This window comes from Ammodytes marinus (assembly GCF_949987685.1).
Source record: "Ammodytes marinus genome assembly, chromosome: 10".
Classification (NCBI taxonomy): domain Eukaryota; kingdom Metazoa; phylum Chordata; class Actinopteri; order Uranoscopiformes; family Ammodytidae; genus Ammodytes; species Ammodytes marinus.
This window is the reverse complement of record NC_137214.1, coordinates 17,187,540-17,212,062: the sequence shown is the minus strand read 5'-3', so window position 1 is coordinate 17,212,062 and position 24,523 is coordinate 17,187,540. Positions and strand designations below refer to the sequence as shown.

The following is a 24,523-nucleotide window of genomic DNA, read 5'->3' as shown; positions in this document are numbered from 1 at the left end:
TTTTGTAAACCTTTTTGACTTGCCAGGTGTTGCTTTCATCGCCTTTTCACTTGACTGTTGCTTTCTCTTTTATCCCCCGCTGCTTGTGACCAGAGGACGGAAAGTTCCCTGAAGCGGTGCGCGTGCTCCTGACCTGGTTGGAGCGAGGGGAAGTCAACCGCAGGAACGCCAACAACTTCTACTCCATGATCCAGTCCTCCAACGGCCACATCCGCCGGCTGACCACCGAGAAGAGTCAGCATGAGAAGGAGATGGAAGAGGCCAAAGACAAATTCAAGACAGCCCTGTCTGGCATAGTGGCTCAATGTGAGTCTCAAGTTCTCAACCACACAACAAGTTTATCATCTTTTTTGTACAAAGGCTTCAGGTTCAATCTTACTTAGTAAAAGAGATGGAAGTTGAAAGTTTACTACGACAATACATTTATCATACTCCTTGTTGTGTAGAATGTGTGCTGGAAGAACCAATCAAATCCATGTTTGGCCACGTTTCTGGTTCAGTGTAAATTTCCTTATCATAGGAGTAGACACTGAAAAAAAAACATACTGTAATTTGAAGGCCAGTATCCCAGTCCCAGAACTACTTGATGCTGCAAATAAGTAAGTATAGTATGGTTCACAGCCTATCATTAACTTGCACACAACGCACTTGTGTGAACAGAATTATAAATGGCTAAGGAATACACATTGCGGATATAAAGGTTATGGAACTAATACCTTCATGGTAGCCATCTTTTTTTCTTGCTAGTTTTTTGTTAGGAGTGTGGCTTAAAGGTAAGTTTAATTGTTTTCCTTACAGTGTTGTTATATCACCCTAAACCACGAGGAATTCAAATCATTTCTTCTATTCCTTCCCAGATAATATGTTAAAGGAAAGGACTGGTAACAATGACCGAGTGGTATATTATTCAGGTTGCCTTCAGATGGAGGTCGTAAGATGCCCCACATGTTCATGGCATAAATACAGCCAAGGCTAAGCACGTACATTAAATACATGGCGAGCTCCAGTCAGGTTATTGAAGGCCAATTGCATAGTGTAATGCTTCTACCAAACTTTGAAAGCCTTGGAAGAGCAGCGCCTTCGGCATATAAAGTAATAATTTAAAGTAGAAGAAATAGAAGGTGTATGTATGAAATAGAAGGTGTATGTTGTGGGTGTGTGTCTAGACTTTATAGGGTCAGGCAGAGTTGCTGTCCTTGTATCAGCCATCCTCAATTATATCAGTCCATAGAAAAAACACATTCCTATGCATGACTTTGCCTTCCTCTTGGTGCACTGCTAGTCATATTGATGATAACGCAGGGACTGGCTTCATGTGAGGGGATTTTACAACAACTCTGCATCCATACCAAATATATTTAGCCTGTCCATGCTTCTAGTTACCATCCATACACGACCATCATTCTGATGGAATGTCTCCTTAAAGGTCAGTTCACCCCCATCACACAGACACACAATATAATGTCACTTAATCCTAAGTGGTGTCTAGCCATGCAGATAGCTTTTGTTTTTTGTGCCCAGGTTTTCAGATTATCATCTGCTGTGGCACTTATTCAATGGAGGGTTCAGAGAGGTTCATTTGTGGTGCTCAAAGAATTGAAGAAATACATGTCCAAGACTCAAAAGCACCTTTCTTTCTTTTTTCATAACATTGAAAACTACTGAGAGAAATTATTTTTGTACAATGCAAAAAAAAAATCACACACCGAGTTTAATAAATGTATAGTCATGTATCCTTATATACTTGGATACATGATCACCAACCTGAAGGTCTGCCTATCTCTTTCCTCTCTGACTCCACCATCGATCCGCTCCATCAAATTACAGGGTGCTGGGAAGATGCTATTGATCCCCTTTACTGTTCTCTTTCTCAACACTCTGCACGCACACACACACACACACACTTAGCTGGTGGTCATATTGACTGGCCCCCTGTACATTAAGATCTCTGAGACACACAGACCTCCCTACACTCCTACATGACCCCCCACATGAGAACAGAAAGAGCGCTTTGAGGGATGATGACTTTATCGATAAACAAACTATACAGACCCAGACCTTCTGATCTCATACACATCACACTTATGACCTTGCACTTAAAGGTCCTAATAAGATGAGGAAGAAAAAGCTATGCTCAGTCCAGTGTTAAGTCCCTGCACTGACATTTAGAAGCTGCATCTGAACTGAAGGGTTAACAACAAGGAGTCCAGCCTTACAGCTGTTCCTCTTTAAAAGAAAAGGGAAATCTGTTTTTAGTGAAGTAAATCAGGAACACTGTGCCACTTTATACAAGGTGTCCTTGGGCAAGAATCCTCACAGCCTACTGCTGTAGTCGAGCTGCAGAGTGGTCAACAGTGGCACACTTAAACTAGGTTATTTTGGCAGCTGCATAGCAAAGTTTCCTATCCTTAACCAGTATTAAACAAGACAAAGAGTGAGTCTACAGCCATCCTAGCCACTCTCTCAGCCTGTAAGTCCTTTAGGCATTTTCATCTTTGCTGATTTGAGGCTTATAATTTAATCATACAACAATGTTTTTGACAAATGAAATTAATGTTCTTGATTAAAAGTCAAAATATCAGCACAATTAGCGCTGTTCATCCTGAGAGCACATGAATTCCGAAAGAAGCCAATTAGAGTCAATTCAGAATTTACAGGGCTACAGTGAAGAGATTAATTCTATATGAACTAGTTTATAATATATTATTCAGGTATGTGCGGAAAAAATATGATTTATTTAAGTTTTGCCTGAGGGAACTCTCTGACCAACCATCCACAAGGTGATGCACTGGCATCAGCTGGTAAGTACATCACACGATTGCACACACACTTATAAAAACACGCATGCACACACACACACACACACACACACACACACACACACACACACACACACAGAGTCATAGTTCTTTACTTCCGTAGTTGACTCCACTTTCTCACTCCTCTGCTCCTTCCCAACTGCCCTCTGTCTTTCTGTGTCTCTCTGTCTCTGGATGGTCTCTGGTCCTTCCCTGCACCCCGCCACAGTTGAACAGATTGTGTCTGTATTCCAAGCTGCTTCCAAACAAAAGGCATGGGACCATTTCTCCAAAGCTCAGCGCAAGAACCTGGACATGTGGCGCAAACAAGCAGAGGTTAGTACACTTTGACTTCATTCTGTTGTTCACATGATTTGTGGAAAAATTAGACTTCACCTGTATCCCCACTTTACTCATTATGAAAGTCATTTATTTCTCTATTGATAGTACTTACGTTAGAGCTCCCTAAAGCTACTCAAATTCAAACCAGAGAATAGAGTGTAATCAGAAGTGAAAAGAACAGAATCCTTATGAAAGTAAGTACTAGGAATGAAGACAGGCTATGGAACAGGTGCCTGGTCACTTCAGCCAGTGTGAGATACGGACACACCCAGGTCCAGTACCAAACCCCCCCACTCTCCCTCTCTCTCTCTACCACTGCCCTCTCCCGTGAATTGGACACAAGCTGCTGGGTGAGTTTTTCCATCTGTAAGAGGTGTCCGGAACACAGGTAAATCTGTACAAAGAGTTTTGATTTACTTAGAATTTTGATTTTTTTTTTTTGAGTGGATGATTAAGGAGCAACCTCTTGAGTCATAAAAAGAATATTCATTTTCAAATCTAACAGCATTTTTTTTTCCTATGCTGGATAGAGCATTAATCAGCATGACAAAGGGGTTGTATGTACTGTAATGAAGGGGTCGGGAGTGTGGTGCAGTCCTGGGTCTAATGGACCATATATGATCATATCTGATGATTGGTAAGTTTCTTTGAACCCCAGTATACAGAACAACCAATTTTAGTATGTCATTTAGAGTATAATTCAAACATACAACAGCAGAATCTCAGACAGCAGAAGCAGCAATCAACTTGTAGAAAGACATCTCTTTAAAGGTAGGTGTTCCAAAGTCAAATTGTGGCTCAAATGCTTCAGAAACCGTGAACAATTGTGTAAAGTAAATCCAAAACTTAACCCATCTCTAACAGCAGCTGTTTGTTGGGATTTATGATGCTTATAATAGCTTGTGTGGAGGTCTTTTAACACACCCTTGATGACTGAGTAGGAAGCTGGATGATACATATGTAAATGCTTGAGGACATGCCTGGTTGTGTGACGTCAGTAAAGATATGTTCTGTATTGTTGTCTTCCCTCACACAGGCCTTGAGGGTCTCTCAAGGACTTACTCAGTGGGGGCTCACTCTCACCACTCACTATTTAAATCTATAATGGTGATGCCAAAGAGTTTTCACCAGGCCGCAGGGATCTGTCCATTCTTTCTGCGACTTCCTTTTATAGAGATGCATGCTGTATACACAGAGAAGAATACAACAGGAAGGACAAATAATCCATAGATGCAAGTGAAAGAGACCACTGTGGGTGGACCCACATTGTTATGAAAAACACTGGGATTATTTCAGCTTTTTAACACTTAATTGTGGCTGTAATAAAAACAAAAATCTGTCAGGCAAAATGGCTTCATATACACTGTGTCTCATTTATTTCATATATATTGCGCATAACATTTAGCAACTAAAGAGCCAAGATATTTCTGTCAGAAGTCAAAAGGGAAAACAAAGCTAAAAAGAAAAGTGAATATTGAAATTTCCTTCATCAGGTGGCCAGACACACAACTCAATATTTTTTCAACTGCTAAGAATTCTCCAACAACACACTGGTGGTGTGTACTCTGCTTGAGTGTGCTGCAAACAGCTTCCTTTGGGTTATATATGTGGGTGTAGTAAGATAAACCATACAGAGACCAGAGCTTCAAAACGATAAAGTACTAAAAGTGTCAAAAAGCTGCATAGAGTTGCAGAGGTGGGTGCTTATTCTCAGTCATTTTCAGCCCCACTGGTAATCAGTTTTAAATTGCATGGAGTGATTTGATACAAAATTTAAAAAAGGGGTTATTTTCACATTTCACATCTTAGAGGCCTGCCTTAGAGGCTGTGGTGTATTGGGCTGGCAGCCATTGGCCAGTGTAAAGAGCATATAGTGCTAAGCTAAGTAAGTGAATTTGCCCAGGGGTAGTGTATCATCAAATAGGCAGCCAGTTTTACTCTCAGTCATTGTATATTCAGTATTATTGTTTGGCCCCAAGGTGAAATATGGAGGAACAAGCTGCACTGTTGGGTAGCTGCAGCTCCCAGGCAGAATCAAGCAACAGATGCCTCCCTCTATCAGTGTTTTTATGTGGTGTGTGTGTCAGTGTGTGTCTGTGTATGTGTGTCTCTGTCTGTGTGTAGTGGATGTGTTTGTTTGCACAATGTGCTACATACACACCAGATGGTTGTGCATCTGCATGTTTTCATGTGTGTAGAGTACCTGTTTGACCTCTGCCATAGGCTCAGGCTGATAATGTCAGCTGACAGATGGTTGTACGTTCATGTACTCCTGGGCAGTTTATAGCCTGTTGTGATGAATTTGTCATTGATAAAACAGTCTATCTCCACACTTTTGTTTGTACCATAGATAGTATATAAAAGGTTTGTACATATATGTCTTTCAATGCATCCTTGTTTGAATCGTAAAGTGAGAACACTTTCCATCCATTCAACTTGAAATGTGTGTGAACATTTTACGTTTAACTTAATGGCCACATATCTTTGTCTGTATATTTGTGTGTAAAATAAATCCTAGATAGCAGAGGTATGCTTTATCAGGGCTGTGATAGGCGATTGAAGGTGAGTAAATGGGCATTTTGTAAATCTGCTGTATCTCACAAATCTTAAATTATTTAAACAAAGTAGTAACTGCAACTTTATTACATGCATTAAATTGACACTTTAGATTATCGTGCAATCAATGCAATGATACAAATGTAATCGACCCAAATCATGGGTGGCTATTTCTTAACTGGCTCATCTTATTATATTAAGTGACGTGTTCCATACCTAACAGTCTGTGTCTCTGACCAGTATAGATAGCTTTGCTCTCTATTCTCCTGCTCCATTTGTATTTGACCTCTTATTTAAAATGGAAACACTGTTTGCTGCTGTAGCCGTACTCAATGCAGGAAATTAAAGCTGTGTGGTTTTTAAGAAACCCATGTAAGAAAAATTTCCCAGAGACTGTATGTTTGTGGTTTTTTCTTATCACAGACTGTATCATGAGGATTTAGTTTGTTTTTCTTCTCTCTAGACACACACACACACCTGGAACTGTTGGTTTTATTTAAAGCCAATCCGATTCAGTCGAATGAGCTTAATCTTAAAACCATTCTGAAACCCGCTTCTTGTCACTGGTCTCCAGATGGATGTAGTCGTTAGCGATTCAGTTTGTAAGGGTGAAATGAGACGGGGAAGATTGGTATTCTAAATGTACTACTGTGTGTTTCCTTATATGCACTCAATTAGAATTAAACATGGGAGTGAAAAACTAACAGTACGATACACAGTATTTGCAAGATCACACATTTCATGCTCCGTCGTGCATCAGTGTCATATGAAGTTGTCGTGCTTTGACATTTCTGACGGTAGCTGTAGTTGTCTCATACACTTACAGTTTCATTAATATGCTGTTTTGTCCCAAGTAAAGAGAACAGTTAAGTACAAAACTGTGGGATCTCGCTATATCTCTGCTAACATCTGCCTTCTCGCTGTGCCAGAGGAGGAGTTGAGCCCCAGCTCTGAGACCATCCGTTTCATCTTTATTCATCTACACTTCTTTGTTCTGATGTTAAAAGTATTCCTTAGTGCCTCACGGATGATCCTACTCCTTCTAGCACATGCTAAAGCCTGCAACACCCACAAGTATTTTGCCGCCCTGATTTAACCCCTGATTTGCTTGTGTTTGGCAGGAGATTAGAAACATGCACAGCGAGCAGCTGATGGGCATCAGGCGAGAGGAGGAGATGGAGATGTCGGATGATGACATGGAGGACGTCCCTGACAGTAAAGACTCAGAGGACTCAGGTATATGCATATGGATGCACACATTCACACGTCCACACTTCAGACAACATGACAGGCCTTTATATTGATCAAGGTCCCAAGAGGATGAACACAGTGTTGAGTAACTGAAGGAGAAAGCTGTTTGACTAAAATGACACTAATCATTCCCAAGGCATCTGACAACTCCACATGAATAAAATAAAAAATCCAAGTATATCAAGATGCTAAAACCACGCATGCTTAGCTTTACTGTGTTAATGATGAGAGTAACTACTATATGAAAATCCACCCCAGTGAATATACACTCCACATGTGTGTGTATGTGTCAGAATCCGTCCACACTTACCAGCTGCCATCTAAATTCAGATTGGGTTGGCACTGAAGTGCCATAATCTTCTGTTTTTCCCTCCGAAGGGTCTCTTTGTGTGTGCCAAAGCAACAAAAACAAGCGTCGCTCAACGCCAGTTAGAATAACCCATAACACTATGTAGTCACCAGGGCAACACGCTGCTACCGTCACTGCCACATGTGAGGAGGTCTCTTATCATGTTGTCATGCGTACTTCACCTACTCTATTCCTCCTGCCTTTTAATCACTTTGATCTCTGTCATTGGCTTATACGACAGCTTCTCTAATGAACATGCAAATGTATGTAAATGCCGTCCTCAGTTCAGGCCCTTCAGTCACTACCTTGCTATTTAGCTATCAGCAATTAGCTTCCCTCTTTAAGAGCTGTTATTTTCCCTGTTGCTATAGGATTGGCTGAGGTGACTGGTTTTAATGTGACACTTCTCGGTATCCGTGTTAACTGCTTGACGGTTACACCTCCTTTACTCATTAACCTATGCCACGTAGGTGCATATTTACACGTCAACCGCGACATGCTGAAAACACCTGTGTTGTGACCGTGGCCTCTTAAAAAGTGAATCGATGCTCTGCCTCTGGCTCATGTACAGAATAGAAAGCAAAAAAGAACCTTGCGTGTGTGTGTGTGCGTGTGCGCACATTTGAGGATAACTTCAGGTCGATAGCGCTGTCTGTTATGTAACAAGAGGGGAATTGCTCGCAATCTGGCCAAGTGGTTGACATATCCTCGCACCAAGCTGATGAGGCTCTCAGATCAATACTCTGCTCACCTCAAACCTCCATTTTGCTGGGAGAGAAGTGCACACAAGCACATCATGGGTCCAAACACGCATGCACCCACACACACACACTTACCCAGCAGGAGTTCATTAACACTGCCAATGGTCCTTCATGATAGACTTCAGGCAGGACTCATGAAAGACCCACACAAAACCTAACACGCATTCATGCGCACACACACACACACACACAAGCTCACACGGGATAGGCTTTATCTCCCTAGTCCAGTCAGTGTATTGCACTTTACCAAAGAGCTTCCCCTCAAGGCCCACAGGAGGAGAGCAGAGCTGATAATACTGGACATCTCTTGAGCTGAGCACGTCTCATATAGTAATAACTCCCGCTGTCTCCTCTCTTTGCTCAATAGGTCAGGTCAAATGTCCACCAGAGAGCTATTGGACCAAACACTGTGGCATTATCACAGCTTTCAGAAGTGTGTGTTAATAATATGCTACAAAGGTTTTGATTATCACAACTTGGAGTGAATATCCCAACAACAAATTCCATCTTGTTTTGAACCGTTTTGTGTTGTGTTTTCTTTTCAATCAGATTTTTTTAAAAGCAATGTTATCCTACATAAACACGCTATTTTCTGCTCAAGTGAAAAAAAGATATGGTTTCATATGAGATATTTGATCATTTTCGATTGTATCTTTTGTCTGGGCTCCTTTAACTGGTTTGTAATCTGTGCTCCATTCAGGACGTAGCAGCAACATGTCAGTTGGGAAGTGGAGAAAGCTGCTACTCCTTTTTTATATATATATTTTTTTATATTTCCTATTGTATTCCCATTTACAATTTGATTTAAACCATAGCAATGAAGAAAGACTGGACTCATCCCAATGTTCAGGCCCGGCCCTGGGCATAGGCAGTATGGGCAAATGCTAGTGGCGCATCCATCCGCAGGGGGCGCCGCTACAAAAAAAAAAGAAGAAAAATGGGCTACCAAAACTTTTTTTTTTACTAATACTGTTAATACTATAATTTCAAAATATGAGTTAATCTTAAAATATGACAACTACTGAGGATAGACAAACTATAAAAACTAAATTTAAGCGCCCCCCCCCCCAAGAGCTAAGTAATCTGTCATGCAGGAATGGGCAGAGATGTGTTAATCAAAGACATCAAGAGGATATTAGCCACTGAAATTGCTGTCGTGCTTGGAATTTTAAGATACTCACCACCCCAAAATCCTACTCAATAATTCTGAGCCTGCTCTTACCCAAATGGTCAATGAGTCATCCACTCAAGATTTTAAATGTCAGTGTTACAGAGCCTTTCAATGAAACAAAATGTGGAGGCTCGTATAGGTTTCTACAAGACACATCCGGCATAACAATGAATCGATTGTGCGGAGAAAACGAGTCTCAACTGGATAACAAGTTGCGGAGAGTGCAGTTTTAATTACATGACTGTAACACTGATATAGTTAATATATACACCTAACACATATTCCATGCTGTTCTCAATACTTTGAATGTGTAGCTGTTTCCCAAGCCGAAGCCTTAAAGGAGGAGAATGACTCCCTGCGCTGCCAGCTGGACGGCTACAGGAACGAAGTGGAGCTGCTCAAACAGGAACAAGGCAAGAACCAACCAATCAGGAGTGAGGAGGACAACACGCACTCCCAGCAGCTCAGCTTCCTACAGCAGGCTCTGCAGGGCATGCAGAAGGTAGCACTTATTATTGGCACACCCATACACACACAGAAGCATACAGACATTTTCATCCAACAAAAAAGTTTAATCTACTTTTTGTTTCTGTTCCGCACCAGGTTCTTTTAAAGAACAAGGTCACTTGTGTCAACCAATTTCAAAGCAAGATAAAAAACTCGACTGTCATTTATTCATGACCTCGCACTTTAAAGGAGTTCTATGTGGGGACATGTAGAAAAGCTGTCTGGAGCAGCTGTTAGTCTTTTTTTAAGAAGGGCTTGTTAAGGAAAGTCTGATTTGCAGCATAAATGGGTTTTGCTTGGATTTGAGGCTTGGGTGCTATAATTCAAAAAGTGCAAGTGCACTTCATGGAACAAACCCAAGGCCATTTAAACAATTTCAGACCCTTTCTTCAAATAATGAAAAGTAACCTTGAAATATATTACATTGCTTCTGAAAGCTGTATGGCATTTTCAGTCTTTTATTACCAAATTAAACCCAACTCAGTGGTTGGTATAACTCTTTTTGGTTTGGATTATTGATATTTCTATTTATTAATGAAATATGAAGTATCAGACCTTGTCAGGGATGGATTCCATTATTTCGCCCAGTGTGTTCACAGTCCATCAACTCTTATTGAGAAATAGACAGACAGGCATTTCATCTCTGACATTTAGAAACATTTGATAATAAAAACCCAAAAATGTAATCATATTAACAAAAACATATATAGATATTTTCAGAATGCAAGTAAAGTAAATAAATACTATTGTAAACACCCCCAAAAAGAATTACATCAAGAAATCCCAATATCAATACATTTCTCTTCCATTTCCTCTATGTGGTTAAAAGTCCCTTCTTGACCTGGGAAACAACAATTTAGAAAACAATCTCAACAAAAGGTGCATGTGTCTCAGATGTGACAAAAAATGTATCTACTTGCCTATCTGTTCATGTGATTTTGGTAAAATTGTTTTCCTAACTACTAAACCTCCAGGTAATAGAATGTCCAAACTTTCCAATTTAAAAAAAAATCACTTTAATGTCAGAAACCCCTTAAATCTACCTATTAGTTACTGAAGAACTGCTTAATTGGCTCATTCTGGAATTTGTCAAGTGTCCTTACTTCAATTCAAATTATGATTGATTCATGTGTTGAAAGAAACCATTAAGGCCCTGCATTTTATTTCTGCTTGCTTAGAGTAATTACCTCTCCAGCTAACCTCTCTCATGATATGTTTATGAAAAGATTAGGTTGATGGATAAAATAAATTGGAAGACACTAGAATCGGATACCTCCCCTTGCCATGTTGTATCAGGCCGACACACAAATTGCAATTAAATGTTGTCAGCATGGACTGGCAATCTTGTTTCCCCATTTTGTGAATTATAGTGCATGTAATCCAAAAGCACTCGATGTGAAGGTTTGCAGATGAAAAATGTTGCCAATCATGACCTCCCCTCCACCGTGCACACTCTTTTTGGTTGGAATGAACACAGCCGAAGTAGAATCTTTTCAACTCGGTTTCATAAAAACCTTTAGAGGACTAATTTGAGATACATATTAAATACAGTTAACTATCAAAAGTTGTTGTTGAGTGTTTACAAAAAAAAAGAAATTTATGGACACATAAAAAAGAATAACAATCATACCTTTTGGACACATAAAAAAGAACAGCGTAAAACAGAATATTATACACCAATTGTTTTCTCCCTAGAAAATGTACATTGGAGATATAATTTATGTCAGTGTCTAATTGCTTTTTTGTATTGAGCTGAAGTTCTAATTACCGGTGTAAGGATTACATGCTAAATATTAATAAAACAAATGGCTGATTGTTCCTCTTCTTTCAGAAGCAGTTTGAGCATTGTCACGCTTAGTTAGTTCACAATGGCATTAGTGGATTATTGTTCTCCCTTTTTTTCCCGCAGCAACTGTTAAAAATGAGGGATGAATTAAAACAGCGAGAGGCAGAGCTGGAGAAGAGTATGGAGGACAAACAGCAGCTCACGAACCAAGTCCAGAACCTGAAGGAAGGACTGCAGACCCTGCAGAACACACACACAATGCAGGTTAGTTTTGACACAAAACCTAAGGGAAAGAGTCTAACATCGTTTAGCCGTGTGTTTTTAAATGCAAGTTCATTTATGGCCGACTCCCTTTATTTGAAAGTGAACACTGTCTAATTTGCATTTTAATAAGAAAGAAATTAGTTCAAGATGAGTTCCGAGGCATGAGCTATATTAAAGAAATAAATCATCAATACACAAAAGGACACAGTGGGATAGCTGTTATATGTTTTTGGGGGTCGAGAAAATTACGCAGCAGCTTGAACTAGTTTAAAACTTTCTATGCTCATCCCGATATCCCAAAATAGCTATTTTGTGTGCATCTTTATGATATCAACACTGCTGGGATTGGCCGCCTACCGCAGTGAGACAGACCATTTCTAACTTCAATCGTTTTTCTGGCGTTCCCATTTTCCTCCCAGGGAGCTTAATTTATTCCGTGTTAACACACACTCTAGTCGACCCTTTAATTTCTAATTTCCCCTCCAAAAAAGTTAATAATGGAGCTTTTGAGTTTTTAGTGACTCAGTGTAATGATCCATCATGATTGTCTTCATTTTAGCCAGTATTAATGTGCAAGAAAGAATTTAATAGAAAACATTCTAAACCAATAATCATTTGAAGGAATACTGGTCATCCTTTTGTTCGTAGTAAGCTGTCTTTCCACAGTTGTTACTGTCCTTCAAAGACTTTTGTCCTGCAACTTTTCAAGGAACAAATACCAAATAGTTGCTACTTCATGCTTGTGAAATGTTTTTTGTGCTTTTTCTCACATAGTTACCCGAGTATATTTGGGTTTTGAACTGCTTGTCAGATAAAACAAGCAAATAAAAGAATGTCCCACATTTGTACTCAAGGATTCAGCATTCATTTATGGACTGTTTTTTTTTTGTGTATTTTGAGGATTGCTGTATCATGCGTAAACATGGTCAGATATTCTATGAAAACAAAATCTTCAGAAAAACATCTCTGCATAATACATTAGTACAAAGTCAACTACCTAATACATTCTGCAATCAAATGGTGCCAGCAGCACATGTAGCCTATATAGTTCTATAGAAAAGAAGGATCAAAGCAAAGAAGTTGCATTGATGATTCCAATTCTGATGGTTACTAACTGTGAGGAGTCTGAAACCCCTTGCTTGGCAAAATAGATTTATGGCATGTAAAAGTAACATTATTGGACACCCAGCTGAGTATGTGTGAAGATTATATTGGGTTATAGACTTCGACTCTAAACAAGAAACTGAGAACTATGGAGCCTGGACCAAGACACAGCCTATCGGCCGTCTCCCGGGAGACCAACATAAAATTCCTGTTTTTTTTTACTGTCCTACTGTTGCGGCTCAGCACAGATAGATTGTTTGTAAAAAAAAAAAGGAATTCTGTACTCAAAGGAAGGCAGTTTTGGGAGATACTATTATCTTGTATCCAGAAATTTGGCCAAATTTATTACAGTAGGCAAAACCTCTTTTAAATAAAACATGTCAAATAAATACAGATACATAAAAACAGATAATAATCATCAAATGCCCAAAACAACCAAAACCTTATTGAATAAATCCTGCATTTGTATAAACAAACTAAATGTATTTTCCCTCAAATTTCTGCTCGTCAACGAGACAGGATGTTATTTTGTTCGCTCCTCTGTAACTGCATGTTCTCACTGCAACCACATAACAAAAACCAGAAGAAATCCATTCAAGTCCTAATCACAAACACGCTGAGCAACGGTTGACCGCAGTCAAATTGTTCCCTTATTTGTCTGCAGCTGCGATTTCATGTGACATAGACCACCAGCAAGCAACCCAATAACGTACTCTCATTCCTGAACATTTTGTCCTTTGGGCTGCATATGCAGTGGCTTCACACAGAGCAATTATTTTGTTCAAATCGACTCAAGAGGAAGTGACTAAGAGATCACGTTGATAACAATATGTATACTCAGTAATAGCGTGTTCACCAGATAGGAAGATATTACTCCCAGATGACGTGGAGCTAATGGTGCCATCTCAGAGCTGCTATACCAGGCCACATCATCAGTTAGAGCCACACTCCTGCAGCATTATTCATCCATCGCAACATCCCATTTGTTATTTGATTGAATGTGTTGCTTACATTGAGGCATGTTTTCCCAACAAAACTCCTATCTAATATTGATTAGTGGCGAGCTATTATACGACAAGGGTACACTCCTAAATACAGTCAACCGTGATTTACAATCTCATTAAACAATTTCAATCTTCGAGAGTCATTTTTCTCTGCTAAGACGATGTCATGTTAGCTCATGTTTCAGATGTCGTCCCCCATATTCCCAGTATTCTAGTGCTAATGTTTGTTAATGTTCCTTCTGGCTCGGGATAACGAGAGGAGGGGCTGTGATTAAAATGAGCCGCAGGTTCAATCGCCTATTAAATTGGTTAATAATACAAACGAGAGAATGTCACACCACACCGGGAGCCCCCATTTGCCTTGAGACATACCAGGCAACTGCAGGTTTTATATAACACAGGCGAGAAGAAACAACAGGAGGGACAGAGGTGTCAATAATGGTGATGAGTTTGATTAGAAATATGTCCCCTCAACTTTGAGCCCTGGGAAATATGCTAATTAAAAACCCCGCATGTGAGCAAACCTGATTCATTGGAGGCAATCTCATTAAGGGAAGAAGGAGAAATCCATTTTTGGGTGGAGGTTCTCTGTAGATTTGCGGCCGTCGTCGGGCCATTTGTCATGTTCAAGAGATCTCTTCATGCCATCAGTTCTCCTCCAATGCTCCAATCACTGTCCCTGCTGTCGCCACATATTACTGGAATGACACCAGTGCAGGTCATCACTAACATGATCACAGCAAAAGGCCTTTGTCATTTCTTTCAGTATATAATTGTGTGCTGCCACTAATGATTATTATAATTATTGATTGATCTGTTCATAATTGTTCTGATGAATGGCATATTGTATTGCGCTTATAGAAAGTGGTTTTCTATAATTCTATAATTAAAAAAATGTAATAAAACTGATGACATTAGCAGGGTTTTTGTCTGCTTCCTTTAGAGCCACAGAGAGCAATATACAGCTGGTACAAAATGTGCACTGCAACTGTGTTTGTGTGCAAGATTGTTAATGTCAACTTCACCAATAAATCATTGAATCCATAAAATGTCAGAATATAGTGAAAAATGCCCTTTTCCCAGAGCCCATGGTGTTTTCTTCACAATGCATATATTGTCCAAAAGCCAAAGATACTCAACTTATAATGTTTTAAAACCAGGAAAAGCAGAAAATACATAGGCTTAAGCAACTGGAACCAGAGACTGTCTGGCATTTATGATTCATAAATCACCTAGAGAGGGTGAATTGGTTAAAACAGCTGTCAAAAAATGAGATGTTGATGTTGTAATGCTGTGGGTCCCAACCATGGGTAATGATACACTTATCATTTACTTACTTGGGGGAGAACAGAACAAAAAAAGTATACCACCGTGTCAAATTAAATAGATGACTGTTTACACCAATGTTCACTTAAAAAGAGTTATTTTTACGTCCACATGGAAATCAGTGTCTCTGCTTTCCTTGTTTGTTCGAAATCAGCACATTTGTGGACGCTATTACTAAAAATAAACAATGCTTATGTTTGCCTGTTTTCGCTCACCAATGCTGTGTCTGACCACGTCCCCCCTTGTCTGTCTACATTAGGGCTTAGCTTGTTTCTAACTGCAGATTTTGCCTCATGTGTTTCTAATGTGCCGCAGCTGGAGATGTCGAAGCAGGATGACAGAGGGGCCGACGAAAGCACTAATCAAACCACTGTAAGTAGAAAAAAGTTGAGCCCTCAACACTCCTCTCCAAATAATTTTTTTATGTCCTCATTTGCCTGTCATGGTCTTCTGCTTCTTCCTCCTCTTGACTTTGCACTCTAACCTTTTCCAGTGACACACAACAGATAATTACAGGCCAATATAATTCACCACGACTGCATTTTGTCATGGAATTCATCACCCAGACACAACTGGGCTATGAAGCAAAGGAGTCATAAAGGCAAAAGTTGGCTCGCAGATGTGCATGTCTACAAGCCAACACGCTGACAAACTCACAGGGGGCTATGGATAGATTGAAAACAGAAAGAGGCATCCCACACTATAAGTAGAAAGAGTATACACACTACAGTATACAATGTAGGACGACAGACAGACAAAAACTCTTGTTACTTCTCTGCCGTTTGTCTGCCGCCTGTCAGAGAACTGATACATGCAGCTTGATCATTCGTCTTCAAAGTCTCTTCCTTGTATTTGTTCAGCCTACACTCTCTCTTTTTTTAGTTTGTGTGTGTGACATGCATTTTATCCCTCTATCGGATATAGCTGCTGGCTAGAAAATTCTCCCTGGCCTCGTTATGCTCATTCTAATTTGTGTGGGTGTGATTGGTGAAACTTTTTTTTCTTATTTATTTTTGTCTTCATAATGTTTTTCATCCATCAGCTTAGGTTTAAGCCTGTTTTGTCTCATGATCCACAGTTAAACATTGGCTGGTAGCAGAGTCATTTAAGGGAACTGTGTGTGCGTGTGTGTGTGTGTCTGTGTGTGTCTGTGTGTGTCTGTGTGTGTGTTCTTGTAGGAAGCAACGCTATCAGTGGTGTCCTGCAGTCAGGAGAAGGAGGGTCCTACAGAGAAGAATCCACAGAGTCCCATCCAATCTGAGAGGGAAGCTCTGCTAGTTGGTACGCCGAGACACAAATCTTGACTCTTGCATTGCCAATATCACAAACACGTACACTTTGTCATTGCTGTATTCTTACCCATGAATTGCTCAGTAGAAGTAGTAGGAACTGCATAAAGGAAACACGTGTTATTATGCATTTCTAGGGATACAGATATTTTGAGATTGTTAGCAGGATTTTTACATAATTTCAATAATTTCTCAAAAGCACAACACAGCGTGAAACTGAAATTATTATTTTGAAAGAAACCTAAATCAGCATTGGTAACCTTTAAAGAAACATTGTGCAGCTGTTGATCTGACCGTTGTGTTTCACGGTTCCAAATTGACACTGCTATGCTGCTAACCTAATCCCTCTCCAAGAATGAAGTTGCTTTCAGACAGCGAGCAGTTGCAATGTCAGTGTATTAAGATACAACCTAATTGTAAGAGTAGGTTGAGTAGGATTGAAGTTTATGTTGCTCCAATGCCATTTTCTCTACACTGTCATGTCTTTTCTCTGCTGGTGAAGAGGTGGATTATTCAGGGAATTAAAGTATCAAGAGATCAGGACCAAATTGGCCCCGTATCATTTCCCTTACTGCAGTTCCTTTTGTTGCCATAGGAACACAGCGAGCCGCGGAGACAAGTTGAAAAAAAGTAGAACAATCACTAATTCCAAATTTCTTTCTCCTGGTCGCTGCTGCTGAATCTGCCACTGTGTTTACAGTGAAAACAATGGGGGGGGGGGGACAAGCATGCTGTCTGAATTCACAATTATTGGTCTTTATTGTATTCTTCTATCGCAAGTAATTGTCCCCTATAAGAATTTGCTGTGTTGCCCTTGCATACAAAAGTGTGAAGAGTAAACAGTTTTAATTTAAATCTTTTTCAACACCTGTTTTAAAAACCCCAGTCCTATTTCTCTCCCCTGATGACATAATAAGGGGAGAAGCCCGGCACCCCATTACCAACCTAACTTAGCATTACCTCCACTTGTGATAAGCACACCACCAGATACCCCTGAATATTACAGCTTTCTGGCAGCTTTTTTTAAGGTGGGGCTAAAAAATAATTGCTCTAAAACAGAGCGTAAGAAAGAGGCTGAAAAGAGGAGAATCAAGAATGGCACTGTGAGAAATATAAAGGTTTTTTTGGTGACTAATACATAAAAATAGTTTCTAGTAGAAACCCAAATTACAATTTTGAAACTGAAAATGAGCATACGAGACCTACGCATTCAGCAGCCCCAAGGGGGTTCTTGTTGCATTAGGGCATGTCTAGTAGAGGGGGCTGAAATCTGGTTGATCTGGGCCTTTTTTTGTTGCATAAAAGTATCCTTAAGTAATTTAAATATAACAAACCTGGGGTCTGGAAGTAATCCAGCATTGGGTTATTAGTTGGTTTCTGTGGCTACAGGCACTAAAACAGTAGTAGTTTAATTTGCTACTGTTGAGAATGAGGGACAAAATTTAATGATATTGTAAAGCTTAGGTTCCCATCGAAATAAATAATAGTCATAGCATGTTTTATCATTGAATTCTTTATAGTTGAAAGACTCACAGGGCGGTTAAACCACTGAATGTGGTGTATAATGATACAAACTGAGGTTCTGCTGACTCAAGTGTTCAATGGTCATCATTTATTAATAAGAAATCTGAGTCTTAGTATGAGCTTTGACACTCACTCCTATTCCGGTAATCTGCACCTAACACATAGATTGGGTTTTTGTTTTAACAGCAAACATCTGCAGCGCACTATAGGTTGGAGAATGTGTTTGTCGGCTCTTTAAGGTCTGTAAACACAAACGGCAAAACCACTCTAGTGGACGATTTAATGCAAATGAATCCAGATGAAAGTTTACTTCATGTGTTTCCCCATGCACAATTGTAGTCCCTCTGTGTCTCTCATCATCGCCAATGGAGCAGCTCTAGTCTGTTCAAGCATCAACTGACCTGCAGATGACAAAAAAGGAGAAGAAACTTCCTCTTAAAAAGTCACAAGTGATAGTGACATTCGTGCTCGAGTTTGAGCCAGTAGAAAGCATTTAGACTGGAACACTGTGTGTTTGTTTCAAGCGTTGGTCCCTCAGTGCTCTAGGTGTTAGCAAGCAGTGGTGGAGTACTATCTCTCTCCTGGCCCCAATTGTGAGCTGATAGCAGATGGTTTGTTTGAGCATGGGGACAATATGGCTTTGATGAGAGACACAACAGCATCAAAGCTGTCATTAAAAACTCCCTCTAATCGGGAGCCATAATGTACAACAGGCTCTTAACAGTACTGGGACTCTGGGAGAAGCCACTTGAAAGCTTGCATTAGGCTCAGTCAGAGGAGAGGAGAAAAAGGAGTACATCCTCTGGCAGTTTGTCAATGTTTGACAGGTGACAGAAAACGGAGGTATATGACATGTATCTGCATTAATATCTATGCTTGCCTTTGTTCTCCCTCAGGGATCATTTCAACGTTCCTGCACGTCCACCCGTTTGGAGCCAGCATCGAGTACATCTGTTCCTACCTGCAGCGTTTGGACACCAAGGTAGAAGCCAAACTACCACTGTGATGCAGATTAGCAGAGCCAGCCTTCAGTATAGCTTTAGCTTACATGCACCCATACAGACACTGTCAGCCCCCCCTTCCCCCTACTGGGCTGACATATGGGCTTGCTGTACGCCATTGTCCTGCTGTGTAGTTGAGTCACAGCCCCCCAGTGCAAGCAGTGCTTATTAACGCTTTTACAGCCTTTTCCAGAGAGACATATCTAGTTGTAGCTCAGATAGTTTGACATTTTAGCACATGGTATTAATATTCTCATTTAACTCTCTGCCCGGATTTCAAAGTCTCCCTTTAAACAATCATTAGCTACATGTCGGCTGTGTAAATTTTTTTGCGAATCTTTTTGAGATTAAGTTTCCTTTTGCAAGATACTAGGGGTGAGTTTAGCAAATTACCTAGTTTTGTTCAACTCTAACACTAACAAGCTCTAAAATGACACACATGCCAGTGGCAGATAAGTAAAGAGTTAGTGTTAATTCAGTATGGCTTAAACGAAAAGTTTAATTATTTGTTAACACAGTAGGCTACATTAGTACCGTACTTTCCGTACTATATGCCGCACCGTATATAACATTTTAAAATAGGGGCGGCCCGCCGGCTGGCCTAAAGGCTACAAACACTAAAAAAAACTAAAAACGATTTTCCTCATCCACCAATCGAGATCATTTGAAACGAGGAGTACTCGAGTACTCGATTACTAACGCCCATCCCCAGTAGCTACAGAATATATACTGTGCTGTGTAATAACAGGGTCGAAAAACGGGGAAAAAGTCGCGGCTTGTAGGCCGAAAAGTACGGTACAGTATTTAAACGCCGATTAGGCTCCTACTTAAAACTGTGTTGTAGCGTTGCCTTCTGAGCCTAGAAAAGACGTTCAGACGAAGGAAAAGGAGCAAACATAGTCAGTCACACAGAAAAAAAAGCAGATACACAAATAGCATCATAAACTAACACAAATTGTCCAACATATAAAACCCATACTAAAAAAAAATACTATTTTGGGTTAAGTTAAACTTTGGGGATGGTGTCCCTACCTTTTTCATCCTGAAAGGGCTTCATGGCTTCATGTCTATCCATACCTGGCTGGTTGTAGATCATATTAAAACTAGATCCTTCATTCTGCCTCCAAAACACCAGCCTCAATCCTCAAACACCCTCGCTTTCTACTCTGTCTGTCTAAGCACTGCTATTTTACCCCCATCTTCCTGCTGAGGCATTTCTAGAACGTATTATCACTCTGCACTGCCACTTACATGAGGCTTTCAAAATGCCATTTTCCAATGTCACACCCAATAGGTAACACTTAGATTAATGGCCATTTCTGCTCACCACCTTCAGGAAAAATGTCAACACTCCTTTTTACAGTCCCAGTCACTGACCAAACAGAAGACACATTAAACATGTCGGCAGAAACCCTCAGGTTTCAAGCTAATTAAAAATACTTATTATTTAAAATAATGTATTTGTCAACTGCAAAAACAAAGTTGCCCCAAGTACACTGTTTTCCAGAGCGACTGTTAGATATGATTATCACCACTCTGACTCATACTAACTCATAAAATATAGAGTGTGACACTGTCTTCTCTCCCTTTTGGGTCTTTTGTCTGTATCTGTCAGTAAGTTAGAGAAAATCGGAAAATATATTAATTTGTTGTTGCGTGTGTGTGAGTGTATTACCCACTCTTATCTATTTCAGTGTGTATTAGTTTTCCTTTGCCATGTGTATTTCCAAACTGACTGCGCAACACATCAATCGGCCCACAGAGTTTTGTCAATATCACTGGCTAGTCTTTGATGTGCGTTTTCTCTTGCTCAACAACAAGACCAGTACTCTCTGCTTATCTCATGGCTCCACACAGCCCCATTGTCTATAATGACACAGCAGTCCTATCTCCATGATAGACCTTAATGCATCCCGACATCAGCACAGGGCTGGAAAAATATACTTATTAATGCAAGACACTGTGTAGTCTACAGCATCTTTTACAGTGGATTTTGGCAGTCACCACAGGTTTTCAATGAGCGAATGATCCTTAGCCCACCTGAGCTATGTAAGCCAGACTACACTTAAGCCTGTTACATACTCCGCGAGAAGAAAGAACAAAGTTCTCGTGACAGAGCTGCGAGAAGTTCTTTCTGGTCTGACATTACATACTTCACCAGAACTCAACTGCCGAACTCCTCACCGCGGCGCACTGTTACCATGGTAATTGACTCAGTAGCGCCAGCTGATTTTCCTTATTTCTTTCAAATGGGCACTTCGCTTTCCTCATTGACTTCAGACTGACCAATCACACAATAGTTCTCGGACAAGCTGCGAGAAGAAAATTCGGCCCGGGTGATGTGTCGAGAACAAGCTGCGAGAAGAAAATGACGTCATTTTCTTCTCGCAGCTCTGTCACCGAGAACTTTGTTCTTTCTTCTCGCGGAGTATGTAACAGGCTTAAGTCAGGTGGCTGCTGTGCCATCACACTATTGCAGTGTGGTGGAGGTTTGAGTGTAGTGAATGCTTTTTGAGTCTGCGTAGAGGAGAGGTGTGGAGTCTCAGTCTGTAAAAGAATAAAGTGTGGATTTATGAGCATTGCAATGATTATAACAGATTACAAATATATCAAATGTTAGACACGATGTTCATAAAATCTAAAAAGATTTAAAGTAATAGACATTAAAAGTAATGTTAGATTACAGCATGAAAAAGGATGAGACATCAGATTGTCCTTCACAGAGGCCTCTTCACAGACCAGGTGCATAATAAGTTTCAAGGTTCTGTCTCATTTCTAATTGGTGCAATTTGAGATTTTTGCCTTCCTTTAAACAGTTAAAGGTGCTCAGTTTGATAGATTCCTCCATTTCAGATCCCTCAGACTTCCAGTGTGGAGACCTGAGGTCAGCCTACCCACGCCCCCTTCTCCATCTTTTCATGCTTCCTAGTGAGGGACCTTCCAAGGCAGTAGCCAGCCAAGCATACTAACTAGAATCAGGGTGCCCATTCCTACAGTATTAAACGTCACATGCACATAGAAATATAGCAAGAGAAATCTGCTTCTTCCCTAAATAGTTCTTGTATAATTTGAAGCTGAGTTTTGGGTAATTTTCCTATTGTAGAAGGACATCGTCCACTGAGTGTTGCAAAATGGAGTGATAGCCTTATTCAAGATTCCTTTTACTCTGCACAAATCTTCCACTTTACCAGCATTAAAGCACCACCAGACCATCACATTTCCTCCACCATGCTTGAAAGATTGTGTCAAGCCCTCTTCCAGCATCTTTTCGTTTGTTCTATGTCTCACAAAATGTATTCTGTGTGATCCAAATACTTTAAACTTAGATGTGTCTGTCCTTAACACATTTTCCAATCCTCTGCCAAATGTCTGCTATTTTGCCTATCTTAATCTATTCCTTTTATTAACCAGTGTTGGCCAGTCTCAGATTTGGCTTTCTTTGCTACTCATTATGGAGTCACCGCTTCACTGTTGAGAATAGTCTTTTGCGATATTATTTAATGAATCTCTCAGTTGAGGACCTGTGAGGCACCTTTTTCTCAAACTAATGAACTTTCCTCTTGCTCAGTTGTGCTCGGGGCCTCCCACTTCTTTTAATATTCTGGTTTGGAGCCTGTTTGTGCTCTTCAGTCAAGGGAGTAGTACACACTGTTGTATGAGATCTTCAGCGTCTTGGCAATTTTTCAACAGTTTTTAGCTATGCTAGCATAATTGCACAAGGTGTTTCTACTGATCAATTAGCCTTTTAACACGATAGCCTTGGGTTAGCTAACACAATACGCCATTGGGGCACAGGAGTCATGGTTGCTGAAAATGAGCCTTTGTACAAGCTATAATAGTCATTTACAACATGAACAATGTCTAAACTGTATTTCGTATCAATTTAATGCTATTCTATTTGATAATAATTGTGCTTTTCTTTCATAAAATACGGAAAATTCTAAGTTACCCCGTTCATTTGAAGGGGTTTTTCTGAAAGATCAAGTATAGAAGATCGACCTGACAGATTCGTCAGGCAAACATAGATTCCACTCAATAACCAATGCTAATTGCAGCAGACCATTCATATAATAATATGAATATGTAAAAGCATGAAAACAAATAACCATAAAAAAATTATTTTTTAATGGTTGTTTTTTTTATTATTATTATTAAAACAAGCAAAGTCAAATGAATATGAGTGAGTGTCATTAAAAAGTAGAGAAGCAGCCAACCCAGGGTAGTAATTACTGGGCTATTAGTGTTGTTTCTCTTAGAATGTGAATACATCCAGTGGCAGGGCTCTTCACAAGATTTAGTCGTTGTTATTTTCCCTGGAAGTCCAGGGAGGAGATAAAAGCATGAATTAAATGTTCTAGTCTACAAATAAAATGAAAGACCCAGATCTTAGTAATGTGTCCTACCTGAATAAAACACAAGTGAAGCGTTTCAGGGGCATGAGCTATATATGAAAGCTCTTAATCAAAAAGACAAACATGTCTAACTAGTAATCATTACAGTTAGTAATGTTGGATACATCTTCAAAATCAGGCTGTATTTGGGACATAGGGCTGCCATATGCTTGTTTTCTTGAAATCTCAGCAAAAGCAGAAACTTTGAGCTGGATCTCATCATTGCATCATTCTTTCATCATGCCGTCTTTATTTCGAACAAAAAATGACTGGGTGTTATTATGATTATGTGCAGCTTCTGTTAAAACATGTGGCCTTCCCTTTGTTCTTTTTCTTACCTTTGTTCTATGCTCTGATAAATGTTTATCAGCAGATTAACCCCGGTGAGGTGGAGGCCCTTCTCTCTCGTCTGCCCTGCACCTTCAAACAGGAGCTGACTGGTGTTGGAGCCAGTCTAGAGAAACGCTGGAACTTCTGCGGCTTCCAGGGCATCAAAAGCACATAAGACATCGCTGGTGACACTTCTGGGACATGGAAGGGAACGACAGGCAGACATGGCTACACGAGGGACACTGTAGAGATGTGAAAAGACTCAGTAGAAAATATCAAAGATGGTGGACTGAACCTGACTGTACGAAGACACTGAAGACTGAGCACAGATCTCAGATCAGGAAGAAAATGTTACATGAGCAGTTCAGGGACTCTGTAGATGGCAGAGACATAAAAAAAGGCACCGAATCATAATGAAAAAGTCTTCATGAGATTGAACTCAGCGTCTGCAAAATATGTTCTCCTGGAGTCATGGAAGAGCTCCGATTCCTACAGTCAGTGGATTATTATGTAGTTATCGCCCACATGGGCAGGGCATTGTACTATCTGAACCTGCATTTGACTCTGTATGGTGTTAGTGTGGACCTGGACTACAGGGATAACCAAAGGAGGCTTATCAGGGTCTAACTGCACACCTCAAAACTTCTGAACCCTTTGCCTCCCTATCTTCTCTTTTTGCTGTTCCTGGTTTGTATCATAGATCAAATTTGGATATATTTCTTCATTTTCTGTAAAGGCTGTAAAGTTGCCTAGAATCATTTGTTGTAAT

General features: G+C 40.1%; 1 protein-coding gene across 6 annotated transcripts in view; it reads left to right on the top strand.

The window, feature by feature from the left end:
• enox2 (ecto-NOX disulfide-thiol exchanger 2) overlaps nt 1-24,523 on the top strand; it is a 177,856-nt gene extending 153,333 nt beyond the window's left edge. For 3 of the 6 annotated variants that reach the window (XM_080035279.1, XM_080035280.1, XM_080035282.1), the window contains 9 exons: nt 94-306; nt 3,028-3,134; nt 6,818-6,932; nt 9,543-9,730; nt 11,645-11,785; nt 15,535-15,591; nt 16,398-16,500; nt 18,929-19,014; nt 23,795-24,523. In XM_080035279.1, the coding sequence (XP_079891405.1) occupies nt 94-306; nt 3,028-3,134; nt 6,818-6,932; nt 9,543-9,730; nt 11,645-11,785; nt 15,535-15,591; nt 16,398-16,500; nt 18,929-19,014; nt 23,795-23,929 (1,145 nt within the window). In that variant the 3' untranslated portion in view covers nt 23,930-24,523. Of the gene's footprint in view, nt 1-93; nt 307-3,027; nt 3,135-6,817; nt 6,933-9,542; nt 9,731-11,644; nt 11,786-15,534; nt 15,592-16,397; nt 16,501-18,928; nt 19,015-22,444; nt 22,549-23,794 lie in introns of those variants that run through there. The other 3 variants (XM_080035281.1, XM_080035284.1, XM_080035283.1) reach the window with 2 other exon arrangements.